At 40.2% G+C, this 16,670-nt stretch overlaps 1 protein-coding gene across 30 annotated transcripts in view; it reads left to right on the top strand.

Annotated features, from left to right (window-relative positions):
* The window catches only part of RBFOX1 (RNA binding fox-1 homolog 1), a 2,430,619-nt gene that overhangs the window by 2,315,084 nt on the left and 98,865 nt on the right, over window positions 1-16,670 (top strand). For 24 of the 30 annotated variants that reach the window (XM_073362502.2, XM_073362531.2, XM_073362497.2 and 21 more), the window contains one exon: window positions 16,583-16,663. The exons of the other annotated variants lie outside the window; for them this stretch is intronic. In XM_073362502.2, the coding sequence (XP_073218603.2) occupies window positions 16,583-16,663 (81 nt within the window). The remainder of the gene's footprint in view (window positions 1-16,582; window positions 16,664-16,670) is intronic. 30 annotated transcript variants of the gene reach the window in all.

The following is a 16,670-nucleotide window of genomic DNA, read 5'->3' as shown; positions in this document are numbered from 1 at the left end:
CAAATTGTACTGAAGGCACCAATGGGTACCAGAGAATACAGTAACCTCATGTACAAATGTGATAGAGATGAACACAGAGTGAAATGCTCCATGGAACCTCACTGGTTTTTATGAAGTAGAGGAAAGAGTGTGCTTGATGTACATTGGTTGGGAGGCTGCTCCAGAGACAGTGGTTGCTACTGTTACAAAGAACAAAGATGGGGCAGGGAGTAAAAGATACAGGAGCAGTCATGAGAGAGGTATAGGATTAAGGAAGCAGGTGGATATTAAGGAATAGGTGAAGGCAGCAGGACACAGGCTAGGATAAAGTTATAAAATGCTTGAGAGCAGAAAAAAAGTTGATGTACATTTGGAAGAAGAGAGGAAACTAGTGCAGAGACAGAAGAACAAAGGAAACATGGCCAGAGCAACAGGGAGGGAAAAGTCCTCAAATGTCTGTGCCTCCTATATAAATAGGTTGAATTTTTAAAAGAGGACTTCTTTCCTTGTTCCGGGGCCACAAGTTGGAAGTCTCTCTTCCCTCCACACACACACACACACAGTGATAGTTAATTTACTGGTGCCAATCATTCCAGATACTGGTTGTGAAGATCCCTTGCTTCTTTGGTTGTAAGATAAACATGCTCCTTCTAGACCCAAAGATAAAGCATACAGAATGGAACCAAGCACACATGTACATTTACCTATAACTGAGCTACATAATATGATTATTTTAAAGAGGGAGGTATTCCATTTAGGTCAGGGATATCAAACTCCCTTGTGAAGAGAACTGAATTTCAATTTTAATCATGTTCTGTGGGCTGGTGTGCGAATTTAAGACCACATGCTCTCTCAAACTTACTGGAGAACTGCCAGTGATGTTAGAGGGAGGTTTACACAAGGATCAAGTGGAAAATAGGGCTTTTACATAAATAACTAAGCTTGTAGTTAATATCATTTATTGTTGTTCAGTACCTTATTGCAATGTTAGCCTCACTTAATGGGGAAATATGCTCATCAGTAGGATCAGCACTTTCATCCTTTTCTTTCTTTTCTCACCCCCTACCCTGTCATTTCTCTGTCTCTCAACTATCTTGCCTGTCCTTATGTGTCTCTTCCTTTCTTCCCTCTGCCTTTCTCCCCTTTAATGTAACATCTCCCAATTCTCATCCCACATGTGATCATCACTCCCCCTTTTCCCCAATCCATGTATAAACATGGTTAGTAATGACAGTGTTAATTTGATGAAGATAACATTGTCATTAGGCTTTAGAGTTAACACTCCTTTCAGATTAATGGTGGCTGCAGAGTTTACATGTCCCAGAGACATTGTTTCAGACTGTTCACAGATACAAGAAGAAACACTGCATTACGTACCTGCGATTTATGCTTGGCAGGCTATCTTCGCCACTAAAAAGACTAACCTTTTTTGTTTGTTTTAATTTAAAGTTTGAATTCTGCAAAATCTTTCTGTACTATGCGGGTCATAAAAATATATCAAGTGGACATGATGTCATTCTGTGCTGTAGAAATGTTTCAAAAACATATTTTTTCAGCTTTCACTTGGTTTTTTTATAGAATTTTCCTTGCCACATTTATTAATTAGCTAGACACAATAAAACTATCCAGAGTCAGACTCTGTAGCATCCTAATCAAGAGGAAACTCTACTTCCTTCCTGTTGATCATAGCTCCTCTTCATTATCATGTTAGTTGCCAGATCTGTGGTTTTCTTGTCTTGTTTTTAACTTCAGCATTGTGCGTATATTTTTACATTCCCCCACAGTTAAGTAGCTTTTATAACTCCCAACAGTGCATCTTTTGCAGCCCAAGTATACCTACATTTTTAAATTAGAAATGTTTCTCATAATTGACATAGGAGTAGGAGTGAGGTCGCAGCTCCTAAAATCAATGAAAGTCATTCATTTTCTGAGCACTTGCAAAGTAACAGGATGAAATCTGGAAACTCTGAGAACTCTGGGATCACAAAGATGGCACACAGATACATTTTCACCACTCTATCATATAGACAACCAAAGGACGGGGCCCTGTATGGTTGGAAGGTGGCTAGCAAATTACAGGCATGACTGTAAACCTAATAATAATATATGGAGAGTGATCTCTCAGAATAAAATAAAAGACAAGGTGATCATTAAAATAATTGTTTATTCAGGGTTGAGTGGGGGGTACTTACCATGTCAGAAGTTAATTACAGTTATGCACATGAATGCATAGCTCTGATTAAAGGTGGAAAAACAAAGCCAGAAAAAAGATCAGTCGCAGAGGATGGACATTTAGGCAAATCAACTGCTTTAAAATATGATGTAATATCTTTAATATAGTTTATTAGAGTGGAAAAACTCTTCTGTGTGTCAGATCATTATTATATCTACCAGCCTAATCCTAAAGTAGCTCAAGGTTGTCATTCATACTAAATAAGATGTTGAACTATATTCAAAATGCATGGCTAACTCATTATCCTTCCATTTCCTCTCCAGCACTGTCTCCCCATTTTAGGGTACCAGGTTACAGATTCTCCATTGTATTTGCTCAGCAAAGATTTAATACCAGCTCCTCCTACACTGAGGTTTCAAATGACCAAGACTTCATTATTTTTTTACAAAATACATTGCTGTTGATTTACTTATTATGGTGGTGCTCCAGAGTTAAGGCTGCCTTCTGAAACAGGATTAAAATGGAACATAAGTTTCTGTTTTTCTCTACATTTTTTTCTTTATGAAACTTGTTTGAAAAAATAAAAGGAATTCTTGTACTTAACTGAAAGTGGATCTTTTAGAGAATTCAGAAATATTCTATATGTGTGTTTTTTTTCACCATTACATCATGTTTTCATGTGCCTCTGCAGTTCCAGGGCCTGGACCTTCCCAAGTGAACAAGCACAGTTTAAAAAAAAAAAAAAAAAAAAAAAGCAAGCCTCATGCATCACATGTCAGGGGTAGTTGCAATCATTCATAATACTTTCTGATTGTGAAGGCAGCAGAACTGTCTGTTGGTGAGGGAAGGGGACTCTGGGTTCGCAACAGGGAGGTGATCTTCCCAGCAAAGATAGACATACACACACTAGTTCTGCTCAAGATAGCACCCCAAAATAGTAGTGTGGTCATGGCAGTATGACAGCAGCCCGGGCTAGCCACTGCAGTACAATCCTGGCCAGTCCCTGGGTATGTATGGAGTCGGCTAGCCTGAGCCACTGCCTGGTCCACTGTGGCCACGTTGCTATTTTTAGGCACCTCTCACGCTGCTGTCTGGAGTGGCTCACAACTGTGAGGGCCTACCTCAAGGCAGACTCCCCAAGCTGGTGGTGTGTTCTATAATTAGATTTCACCAAGCCAAGTAAACCTGGTACCCTAAAATGTGAATTTCTGGCTCACTATACCAGTCTTACCATAAGAGTCACAGTCTCCTCAGACTCTCCAGTCTATCTTGCCACGCAGATAAACTAGCTAAAAGGAAATGAGACTTACTGAGCGGTTAGAGCAGGTACAGTATATGTACAGGTGAGGCACAGTTTATAATTCCAAATGGTAGCAGAGATGTAGTAATCTGCTAGCTTCCCAAACGTCCCTCAGGGCTACCCAGAATAACTCTGGGGATCTCTGTCTTCTCGTTCAGTTATTCTGCCCTGTTAAAATCTAAACAATCCAGAGATGAAGGATCTTTCCTTGAATCCATTCTTATAGTGAAAGCAAGAAATCTGGGAGGAGGGCTAGCTCAGTGGTTTGAGCATTGGCCTGATAAACCCAGGGTTGTGAGCTCAATCCCTGAGGGGGCCATTTAGGGATCTGGGGCAAAAATTGGGTATTGATCCTACTTTAAGGAGGGAGTTGGACTAGGTGACCTCCTGAGGTCCCTTCCAACCCTGGTATTCTATGAAACGCATTTTGAGTCTTTGACCTCTGATCATCACACACTTGCTTTGAAATTAGCACTTTTCTGTTTAAAGTTCTTCATTTGCATTTCACAAGGCTTCTTTCTTGTCTGATGGGTTAATAAGTTACAGGAGTATTTACAGTGTAAATGTTTGCTATTACATTATAAGAGGATACAGATAAGTGAAAACAATACAAATAACATTCCATTAGTTTTCATTAGGTTTAAACACCAAATACATTCTTACACATTTAACAGTCACTTTGATTTATACTAATAAACAAGTGAATTGACCTGGGGCTTCAGCATGAGCTGGCACCTGATCTGCCGGGGTCACAAAACTGGCATGAGCAGGGTTAGTGCATGTATGTCTATCCGTGTTAGGAATTACCGCTCCCAGCTGCGCTGTAGACATACCCTGGGAGACAGGAGTTTTATTCTTGGTTCTGTGTCTGACTCATTCTGTGATTTGGGCATGTCACTGAGGACTAAATTGTGCCCTGACACTGGCAGGTTACATAAAGCAGAAATCAAAAGGTTCTTCAGCGCCTTACGCCTCCATACAGGACTCTAGTGAGCCTGCAGTCTTTTCCCTCACCTAGCATCACTAACGACTCCTAAAGGGTGGGGAAGAAGGCACAGCTGTAGCCCTCACTGAACTTCAGCCCACAGAGCTGACTGACTATTGTAGAGGAGAGCAAACTGTACTCTCTTATGAAGCAGTTGTTGTTCCCAACTGTCTTGTTAAGGGGTGGTACAGTACCTGTATAGCACAGATAAACCATGTGTATTTTACTTTATTTTAAAACCCAAGACACAGTTTAAATTAGAAGTGGAGTTCTGAATGCCAGCTTTTGAGCCTGAAGACTATTTTTAGTTTAAACAGTAGAAATAGTTCTGTTGTAACTAGATAAAGAGGTGAGAAGTATTGGCCTGATTTTCAAAGTGCTGAGCACCTGAAAATTCCATTAACTTCAATTGAGAAGTTATGAGTTCTCAGCACGTCTGAAAATCAGTCTGTGTGCGTGTGGTACAAACATGTACACACTGTCAAGTTCAGCTGTAGTAAACTTGCTATGCAGGACAATTGCAGTTGTTGAAATGCTACTAGCTCCATTCCCTTTCACCTCCTCACACTGTTTCAGAACCTATTTTCAAACTTGGGGTCATTTGGTGGCAGTATATGAATAGGATGTGAGAGGATTTACACTAGACTGAGACAGGATACAGCATGTACTTCTCTCATGAGTTATTGATGACCTCATGAGATATAAGAGGTCATCAGTAACAAACAAATATAAAGTCTGTAGTCAGTCAGCTCATTGTATATTCTGGTTTATGTAACAGTTGAGTTTTTATTGGTGGAATGTTTTCTTATTGGCTATAATTGAGAGAATGGTTGGGTCTGATTAAATCAATTTATTATTTGAAATTTCAGTTTTCCTGTCCTTCATCATGAGTGAATGTATGATGGAAATGGCTTATGCTACATGTGGTTGCAGTATTTTGTGCTCTGTGGCGTGCATGCCAATGAAGTAAGAAACATATTGCATCTTTGCTTTTGTGCCAGCACCACCTTTCCACAAGCTAACAGTGTCATGGCCTAGCCTAAATTCACAGGCATAAACCAGGTGTGATGGCATGACATCTATTTCCACATGGCCACTATTGTGCAGTACACCATTGCTGCTATTATTATTTTTATTTCTATTGTGGAAACACCTAGAGTCTGAGACCAGGCCCCATTGTGCTGGGCACTGTACACACCACAAAAATGATACAGTTTTAGTATGCAACTAGAAAGAGAGAAACAGAGAAGGAATAACGGACATGGTATAAGTGATCTTTTGTACAAGTATCAGTGTCCGCTCACTTGTTGCCTATCCATTGCTGTAGATATTACAACGTTCTGTAGATATTACAACAGAGGTGAGTTTTAAGGAGGATAGGATAGTGTAGTGGCTTCACAAATTTTTACAAGAAACTTCTCCAATGTACAGCATAAAGCGCAGCAGGAGAGAAAGCGCAAAGGTGATTAAGGCAATAATGAACTAGAGCATGATGGAGACCAACATCACTGGCAGAGAAGAGATGGGGGGAAGGTCATGGTCTTAATAGCATAGTAGCATTGATAGACCTCAGGAAGCGCCTGAGCGGTCACAAGTAATTATTTTAAATTGGATTATTACAAAAGTACTCTACATGGGGCTATACCCAGGGATTAGTTAGAAATTACAGTAGGTGCAGAACTTGGCTTCTTAAAAGCCACAAGGAATTTGTAAAATTGTCTTTTTCATAATCAACTGAACTGGCTTCATATTAGCTTCCAACAGCAATATTAGGTCTTGACTTTGATTTATAAAATCCCACAGTACTTGGCTTAGCCTTTGGCTGCCTCTGGGCTCCCTTTTCTTCCCTCATTGCACTGTAGTTCTTGGACGAAAAACTCCTATGTTTAACTGATTGGGATAAGGTTCTCAGTGGAGGCCTCAACTCTGTAATTTTCTCACGAAGAGAAGGCTATCTGAGGTTTTTCTTTCTTTAAGGCAAGGATAGTCTCTGGACTCAAGTGTCTACTTGCAGATGGTGCAGCGGAGATGGGTAATTTTGGGGTGATGTAACTTTTTTCTCTTTAGAAAAAAACTAAAAAATCTTTTTTCAATGTAATGTATTCACCTGAGATATGATCGGGCATGAGTTATAAATCTAAAAAATAAATTTAATTCTGTTTGGAGAAGGATCCTAATTAGATGATGTAGAAAACATGTAAAAGGTACTCTGTTGTTGCACAGGCAATATATTTTCAACCCTAGTAAAGCCCAGGTCATGCCACGTTAAACAAACATCAGTAACCAAGGGCTAGATTTTGCAACCCTTACTTGTTTAAGTGAGCCCTTAATGTGAGTACTACAAATGGGACTTCTTGTCTAAGTACTTGCTCACCCAAGTCATTAAGGATTGCACACACTAGCATATAATGTTGTTCCACAACAGTAGCCTTTCTGTTAAATGTTTCTGGCCCACATCTGTGGAGTCTGGCATGTTGGAAGTAATCCATGCTGAATAATAATTTCAGATTATCCACTGGGGGTGTGTCAGTTATGAACCAACACAATGCGGGTCACCGCCAGAAAGAGCAGCAGTCTAATGCACCTTCAAAAAGGAAAATCAGGAGGGTGCTAGTCTTTTTTCAAGACCGAATGAGTCACTCTGAGTGGAGAAAAAAACACTAATGAGGATCTAGCACCAGACATGGGGCTAGCTATAGGTGGAACTTCATGTTTCTCAAGAGCAGAACTACAAACACTTCCTAAAGCCAGGTCACAAACAAAAATCAAACAGCAAATTTTAGTAGTTCTGATGCCCTGAGAGTGCAGAGATCTGCCCCCATCTTTTGTTTAAGGTATTTATTTTTCCTTACAGAAGGCAGCATCTAGCCCTAGATAAAGGAGTGTATTTTTTAAAAATGTTGTATATCCACCAAGTCAATAAAAGGTATAATTATCTTGTGTTTGAATTTTTTTTTACTGCATAACTGTCACAGGGCTGGCCCTTTAAGGGAGCCAAAGGCCCAGCTTACACTGACAGGCTCCACAAAAGGGAATGAGCCAACCCAGGTCTATCTGTGAATAGGTAACAGCCTAACTAGCTAGAAGGCAGTTAAGTAAGGCACACCTGGGCCTAATAATAAGTTTAGGAGAGCTCACTTGAAAAAAAGGTTCCTGTGGCGAAAGGTTGCTCTAGAGGAAGGGAGCTCCTAGGAAGCCTGAACTAGGTAAAAGCTCTAAGGCAGGGAGGCTTGAAGAGACTCTTGAACAAGCAGGAAAGAGACTACAAAAGCTTCCCACTTAAGGATGCCTGGGAGACACCCTGAATAAACAAGGGAAAGACTGTGGAGCTCTTGATGCAGTAGAGAAGCCTGAGGCCTTATAGCAGAAGGAGCTGCTGCTGAAACCTAAAGACTTATTTGTTGTAGGACTTCTAAGTTTTATCGGGGCTCTGAAGAAAGAGCCTTTAAATCCACATACAAATGCTACTTTTAGAAAGCTTTATTAAAGGGAGATATACTGCTGCAAAGTAGAATCTTTGGCTTCTCTTTGACCAGGCTGTTTAAATCACCTCATAGTTACCTCAGAAAGGGCGGGGTGACTGAGGCAGGCAATAGCAATACCGTGCTCAGCTGCAAGGGTGTGCTCAGGAGATGATGGTGGTCTTTCTATAATAACAGTTCAGTGGTTAAATGTTCTGTATTTTTAAGTTTAAGTTGAAGGTTGTTTTAAAAGGAAACCAATAGATTAGATTAGTTAGTGAAAAATCACTGATGTGCTGTTTCCAGTACTCCCCAGACTGCTTCCAGGACAGCAGCTGAGCCTTTATGACTTTCTTCAGTCATTTTCCGAGCTCCCTGCACTATCTCCAGTGATCTATGCCCAGGCTTTTTCCAATAGTTTTTTGGTCCTCTTCTATACATCGGGGCTCCCACTGACTGTTGCTCAGCTCCAGGCTACTTAATCCTTAATGATCAACTGATGCTTCTCTCAAGAGAACCAGAAATGCTGGGCAGATGATGTGGGGAAAAAAATCAGTTGAACCAAACTCATGGAGATATTTTAGGGCTATCACTGAGGTGCCCAATGCCTTGCAGGATTAGAACTTTAAAAAGCTGGTGAGCGAGGAAACTGATTCATCCTCTACAGAGTTGAGGGGCAGAACTTCAGCTGATATATTTTGTCATATTTCCATGGAGATAATGGAACTATGAAAATTTATACCAACTGAAGATCTGCCTGTGGTTGTTTTATGGCTTTTTGATTTTTCACAGCATGTTTACTGGTATATCCTGGAGCAAACCTGACTGTCCAGTGTCCTACATTAGGTATGACTACCAGAATAAAAGGGAAAAACTGGGAGTGTAAGAATAATCATTCCTGCTATGTACACAGAGATAAAAAATGATGAGTAGACTGTATTGAGAAAGGATAAACAGCAGGAGGAAATCTGACATATTGAAACAGAGTTGTGGTGAGAGACAATGGAAATGGTGATCATGGAATTCATGTAAACTTGAGAACTTTCAGATTGACACAGCTGATTAAAATGAAAAGGTTGTGATAGAAGTCTTTTAGGACTCAGATATTCTGTTCAGCTTTTGTTTACTTTCTGATGGTTTGCCTGCATAGTTTAATAAAAGTTATGTACTTAACTTTGTAAACAGGTATCTAGCAGCTACAGTAATAATGCACTCTATCTAGGTAACTCAACAGAATGAATGAATAATAAATAAGGTTTTGGTTTGCCACTGTTGCTGCAGGTATGTGTGAATTTCATCCCCTTGTGATGATAGGGGGTAGCTTTGCCCCATAGGGAATTCAACTTTTGGGTGCAGTTGTAACCCACACACCTCATGGATGTGGTGCTCTGTCCCATCTAGTGCACACGACACCACTTAGAGAGCAAGATTAATGAGTCTGTTCTACAGCCTTAGCTAAGGGCCACATGGCTTTTAGCTCATGCAGCAGAGACTCATGCATTTAGCTCCAGAGGTCCCAGGTTCAATCCTGCCCACTGACCGGGGTCTGTCGGTTTTACACAGTCACTTTGGGTAATTTGATAAGAATCTGCAGATAGATAACATCAGTATCTACTGCTGTATTCCAGATTTTGCTTTTCCTACAGCAAGTATGGAGAAGCACAAGAGAATACTTAGCTATTTATGTTACGTAATTTTTTTAATGGCCTTGTATGTAGAATCTATTAGAGATATTCATAATTGAAAACTGTTAGTTTTCAAAGGGGAGTTCAAGGGGGCAAGATAACAGTTACAAAATGTGTGCTGATATTTGAGGAAGTAACAAATGAGATAAATTAGATAGAAGGCAAGACAGTTTTAATTTAGCTTGTGGGCCAAACTTAATATGGTGCTTTCTCCTTTTTGACTACCTGCATACATCTTCAAGGTAATCTTAAAGGTGAATACATTCATTACTGTCTGTGGGTTGTTTTCTACAATGATAACACAGCATCATTATTTGTATTAAAAAAAATCTTCCAATAGGTTAAAGGTATTTCTGGCCTGAACTACACTGGGAACATTTCTTCAAATTCTAACCAGCTTTTAAAAAAAGTTTCTGCTAAATTGATCTTAAAATCATTTGCAAATGTAGTGTTGAAAGTGCTGTTGAAACTGGTTCAGTAAAAATGATTTACACTGCCTGGAGCCTGATCTACATCAGAACTCCAACTGGATTTGTTTTAGTTGAACTGTTATAAAACCAGTTACAGTTTGGTGGGAAGTTTCCCTAATCTTGAGCAGGCTTCTGTGGGTTAAGGTCGAACTTCTAATAAAAAGCCATTTTTGAGTTATTTGAATGATTTAAAAACAACCCCCTGAAAAATGCTTTGCTTGTTCAAAACACTAGTTAGAAAAATATTCATATCTCAAAAACAACAATAATTGATTTTTCCAACTATAAAATAACAAAACAAACCCCTTAGAATGGTGCAGAAGCTCAAGAAATTTTAGCCCAAAGAGTAGGATTTTTCTTAGAAAAAAACTATAGCAACCTGAACAGAGGGTCTTGTAATGGAAATGCTTTCTTAATCATAAGTTGCATATGAAAATATGCAGGAGGACAGGGTATGAACTTGGCATGTTTTTTGGCATTGGAAATAATGCCCTCATCATACCACATGATCCACTTGGAGTCCAAGAAGTAGTGCAGAATTATCATGGGATGTGGCTGGGCAAAATATGTGCATCAGTGACATCTGTTGGAATAGACTAGCTAAACTATTACTGATCAGACCACACTACTTCCTGCCCTGCTATGACACTAGCAGCCTAGTTAGCTGAGTTTTCTTGTGGCTGCTGTCTTATGGACCTTCCAGTGAACCTTCTGATGGGAGTCTCAGAGCATATAAAATATCCCCTAAAAATTCTTAGCCTAATTGAGTCCCATTCCTGGGTCTGTTTGCCTGCCCATGGACCTAAGTGGTTGGACTCAGTGGAGGTTATCCAGATATGCTGAATAAAGAACAGAAGACACTTGATATGGATTTAATCGGGCCGCAACTTTATTATTAGATGTCTGGGACTGCCTTGCGGATAAAAGTGTACAGTGCAGGCAACTCCATGTTCATTCAAATAACTAGCTGGGGCTTCCACCCGCTCCCTTTCATTTTCCATCCATGTCCCCCAGCCAACCCATAGCTTGGACGTTACCATCCACACCCCCTTGTAGGACAGTTAAGGTTGGGCTATAAAGAAAGGGGGTTTGTTCCCTGCCAAACCAATTATAGGACTTCCAACCCCCCTCATTCTCTGTTCTATTCCTTTAACCAGCACCTCCTTTTAAAGTCCTTTACCAGGCTATTTATCTGATTACGGGATGCCTTTCCTATGGAGTACCTGCGCTGGATATCTACCACAAGGAGGCACCAGCAATTAGCTTGGCTACCTCTCCCACCCAGTCGGGTTCCTAGACATCTCCCAGTGACCTTTTTTACAGTGGCCAAAATCATATCATCCTCAAAGTCTGACAGGTGAACCCCATTCTTGCAAAAGAACTGAGTTGCACCTTGCACTATGCCAGGATCGTTGAGGACGCCAGCAACTGGGTTGCCAATGACCATGTACCGCAGCACCCACCCTTCTGTGATGGGCCATATTGGTGACCACCATTACATATCCTGAAATTGGAAGAACTTATTGAAATTTCCATCATAGCTCAGCCATGTGCCTGGCACCAAAGATCTCTGTGCCACTGACAACATCCTACACCCAGGCTCTGTAGCGCCAGCAGCATCCACTCAGGTTCGTCACTAGCTCCTGGAGCAAGCCCCCAAAATCTGTCAAACTGAAAAAGAGACAAGGTATCTGCTGTGCCATTATCCACCCTGGGCTCGTACTTCGAAGAAAAACAGATGATAAGGCTTAAACTTTGTGAGATTCACAAATGCCCTCACTACCTTCATGAGCCTGTGTGATCTGGAAGTTTGGCGCTTGATAACATGTACCACCGCCATGTTATCCACCAGAAGCACACCTTTCTATTAGCCAACTCAAGTTCTCAAATAAGCACTGCAACTAAAATGGGGAAAAATTCCAGGAAAGTCATGTCACGTACTACCCCATTTTGTGTCCAGATAGCAGGCAATTTCTGGGCACATCACCTTCCTTGGTAAAACAACTCAAAGCCTCCTGAAACATCCAAATGGATTTTCAAACCTGCTTCTAATAACTATTCCTTCCTCCATAACAACACTCCATTAAATTGACTCAAAAACTGTTCCCACACCTTCAAGTCTTCCTTCATCTCTCTAGTAATTGGTATTATAATGGTGTGGCCTGGCTATTCCCGCTGTTGCCACTGCAAGCTGGGCACAGAATGCCTGCCCCAGGGAACAACCCTGCAGGCAAAGTTCAGGTGTCCCATAATGTAGTGCAGGTCTCGTAGCGTGACTTTCTTGGCTCCTACAATTCTCCTGAGCAATCCGAACAGCTCCCAAAGCTTATCCTGAGGGAGCCGCGATATGCACGTCCTTGTGACCAGCTTGATCCTTAGGTAGGTCAATGTAGTGGAAGGGCCCGCTGCCCATGGACCTCAGTGGTTGGACTCAACAGAGGGTCTCTCCTAATGATGTAGTGTGCTCCCTTAGTCCAATAGTCATTTGCTTTCTATGTGCAAATGTGGTAGTTGCCCAGATGAAAAAGACACAAAAAATGAAGACTTCCTGTTGCTCTGTATGAAAAACTCGCATCAAATTCATTGAAAGTGGAGGAAAATGCAGCATTAAAGATACACCTCTGCATGAATATACTATTCTTGTTTTGTGTCCAATATTTTTCAAAGGACAGTTTTGCACAGAAAAGATACGTTGAGAACTATTTTTAGAATCTGTGTTCTATATAAAAAGAAAAAGAAAATCAAGTTCTGCTAAGATTTAGTGTTGTAGAGGAAATGTGGTATTTTATTCCATTGGGATTTGTAAATTGCCTCCAGTACACTGAAGTTTTCCCCGAGGATCTTACTGTAAAATAATTAAATCTTCTCTTATATATGTTTGCTGCAATTTAAGTACTTTGAATGCCAAAATGAGACACTTCAAGAATCTTGAGCCCTCATTTGAGTTAATCCTAATAAAACTGTAATATCTGTCAAAAGAAATCTAGTAATAATAACTTGGCTACTTAGCTTCAATTTATATGTTAGTTCAAATGCTAAACTTTAAAACTAAAATTAAACAAGTGCAATTTAGTAACATAAATGAAGCAGGCACCTGCTTTTTTTTCTTTTTTTAAAGAGAAATGTATACATCTGAATAGCAGTGTAACTACACCCATATAGTTGTACAAAGTGAAAACAAGAGAGTCTTCATCTAGATGAGTGCTGCTAACAGCAATAAAAAATTCTTTAATCATGGACAACTTAGAAGAGGTAAGGTGTTGACTGGAAAACCTTTGATATTCTCTGATAGAAACAGCATCAAGGTAATTTAGACATTATAGACGGAGAGCTAATAGATTATAGAGGATGGGATCCAAATAGCAACATTTTTGAGCAAGAAAATGAAAGGGATGCTTTCATGCTTAATAATATTTTAATTTAAAAAAGTAAATCTTCTGTCTTGTATTTCTAATACTAGCTAAGGTTATTAAGGCTGAAATAATTTTAATATCTAACACAATGTTCTGTGTTTATGTTCATTTCTTTTTTGCATTTTGCTCACCTTGGACAAGATGAAAAGACTAATCCATTTCATTTTTCTTTATCGTTTCTAGTCAATTTTGTTTTCAGGTTCTTGCAGTAGCACAGTATTGCAATAGCCAGGTTGCAAACACCAATTTGACGCATCCATATTCAAGAGAGCACTTAAGTACATGTCTAAATCCCATTGACTTAAGTGCTACCCTAAATAGTGATACCTTGCTTAATTGCGGACCTATATGGGAATATTTATTTGCTTAAAAACTGTTTACGCTTTTAATTTTTTTTAAAATTAATTTTAGATTTTATATTTCAGTTGGTCTTTGGGTTTTTTTAAGCTTGTTTTTACAAAATCTAAGTTTTGGGCCAAATTTTACCTTATCACATTCCTTTAAGACTTGTGATTGGTGAATCACAAAAGGCAAGGATGTTCAATTCAGACAAATATATAAAAGTTGTGTTACTTAACTGAGTCCCATGAGCTGGAAAATTACAATGATGATAGGCTCACCCATGAGATTTCCAGTATTTCCTGGTTTTTGCTAAGTTGATTAAACATAAGGATTGTTTTTCTCACAGTATTCCAAGTATTTCTGCTTCCTATCATAGCTGGAACCAATAATTTAGAGGTTGTTAATAGTTAAAAAAGTAAGTTGAAAAAAAGGACTTGGTGTGGTCATGACTTTAGGTTTGGAATACCTCTTAATTGTTCAAGGGGGTATCCAAATTCTACATAGGAAATCTATCTGGCATTTTCTTTTGGTGGGACTTAATCCATAATATTTAGATTTAGCCTTTGAAAAGTCTGTCTACACAGGTCACTGTCTGACACACACAGTTCTGGCAGAGCTCCTCCTCTGTCTGGACATTCTCCAGGCAGTTGTGATTGGGGACCACTTCATGGGGCCCCATGTGCTTTAAGCATCCTGAGTCTGAACAGAGTCCAGGCACTGCCCCTGGCTTGGGGTCTTTCTACACCCTGAGGGTGCATCTATTCTCCTGTCTAGTATCCCTGCCTGGGAGCTGGGACCCTGGGTCAAACTGCCTAGCTTCTGGGACTAGTGCTGACCCCTCAGGCCCCTCTATAGCCTACGTGCACACACACCCACCCACACACACACCCCATAGCTTAAGCACTCTCTTTCAGAACTCCATCCATGTGTGTGCTCTGGATTTACAGTGTAACACTTCAGGGGCTCATAATAGTGAAAGCAAACAGACATGCAGGCTTTGCACAGGATTCTAAACACATTTTACTCTTTACTTAGCAGCACAAGAGAAACACTGCACTAGACAAAATAATAAACCCACCTGTATCTATTTTCCTTGTCTCTGTTTCCTCTGGAGAATTCTTTGTGCTTAGGCAGAGTCCTCTGGTGTGCCCAGGATCCTTCAGAATCATGGAGCCTTTCTAGGTCAGCTAGCTTTCTCTGATTTTTGCTGGTTCCTCAGTTAAACCAGACCCCCCGCTATGAAAGCATGCCCATGTTTTCCTCTTCTGCCCAAACTTTCCAGTCTTGCTCTGCCAATATCTGGTTTCTTTGTTCTGCTGCTGGTGATTTTCCACTCTGTGCTTCACTAGCTCTCTGCAGAGAAATTTGGTCAAACTGTTTTCCTCGCTCAGGTGAATTCGTTAGTATACCCATTGTTCAGTCAGAGCACCATCATTAAGGTTAATGACTCTTCATTGAGCCTGGTCTGGAAGATCGTGCCAGCCAGTGGATTCCAGTTCATATAAAGGCATTGCATGATAAAATTACTTCATCAAAACAATTTCATAACATCAACCAGAATTGCTAAGTTTAAAGACAGGTTCCCCAACTTGTCACTCACACTCTTGTCCAAGATCTGTCCTGTTGAACTCAGCGGGGTTGCATGGGTTATAAGTCAATGCAGAAATTGGCCCAATGTATTTTAGTTTTTAAAATGAATTCAATTCTTATGAAGGCACAGAATTCGCAATACTAAAAACCTGAAGGATCTACAATATCTATCAAATTGATGTAGCACATGCCATATGTCCTCATACTACCCCTGTAGTGGGCCTTATTCCTGACAAGGATTGGTCCTTTCAAGAGGTGAAAGGATAGTTTTCTTCATGTCTAGTCAATGTTCAGTCCCTCATATAAGATTGCCCAGGCAGACGTAGAGGTAGGAATGTAGAACTAGGCAGAGCACTGACTCAATTTCCCCCAAATCAGAGCATAAAATAAGAACCTAGCTGAATCTTTGCCCCAAACAAAATCTTTGGTTAACTTTTTTTCATTAACCTTTTAGAATTTCTGCCCTTTGTGTACTTCTGCACTTCCTGGATTCAGCTGATATACTTGATATACACTGCAAGAAGTTATTCTCATGTATTTCTGACCCAGGCAATACCAAAAGTGCAGGAAACTTTATAAGAAGTAGTTCTATTCTGTTCTCAGTCATACCAGTGTCAATCCAAGTAAATCTTTGGAGTAAATGGAACTACTTTGAATTTACACTGGTACGACCGAGATCAAATCTGTTCCATAATCAGTACTTATGAGATTTTCAGCTTGATTTATCTGCTGTGTTTGTTCAAGCAGCCTCTCATTTCAGGAAAGGTGGTGTGGGTGGTTGCATTGCCTAAATTAAAAGCAGGGCTAATTAGGCAGCCTCTGCTTTAGAAATATAGGGGAAAGAGACTGAGAGAGAGCAGCTGCAATAAAGCACAGCAGCATAACTGCTTGAGGGGCCAGCATGCATGGAATTCACACAGCCTGCGCCAGCCTCCCCATATCAAAATGGATATTTATATTTTGTGGGAGGGGGAATCTGTGTTTTGATTTTTTAATATAAGATTGTAAATGTTCATTGGGGCTTTTTCTGTTTTGAAATCAAAGGGCAAAAAGTGCCCCTGCTTCACTGTACTTCCACAGTGTTACGGCTTTATTTTCGTTTGGGATAAAAATGCAGGTTTAGTTTGAGTGTTCCAAAACCAGATACCACTCTCTCTCTCTCTCTCTCTCTCTCTCTCTCGTAGGCAGGGTGCTGCTGTGCCAGGCAAACCAGGAGGGATCTCCCGTGTACAGTGCCCCCAGTTCACTAGTATACACATCCACAAGTAAGCC

Source organism: Lepidochelys kempii, chromosome 10, assembly GCF_965140285.1.
Source record: "Lepidochelys kempii isolate rLepKem1 chromosome 10, rLepKem1.hap1, whole genome shotgun sequence".
NCBI classification, from domain to species: domain Eukaryota; kingdom Metazoa; phylum Chordata; order Testudines; family Cheloniidae; genus Lepidochelys; species Lepidochelys kempii.
The sequence above is the reverse complement of the archived record's forward strand: the minus strand, read 5'-3'. Positions and strand labels throughout refer to the sequence as shown.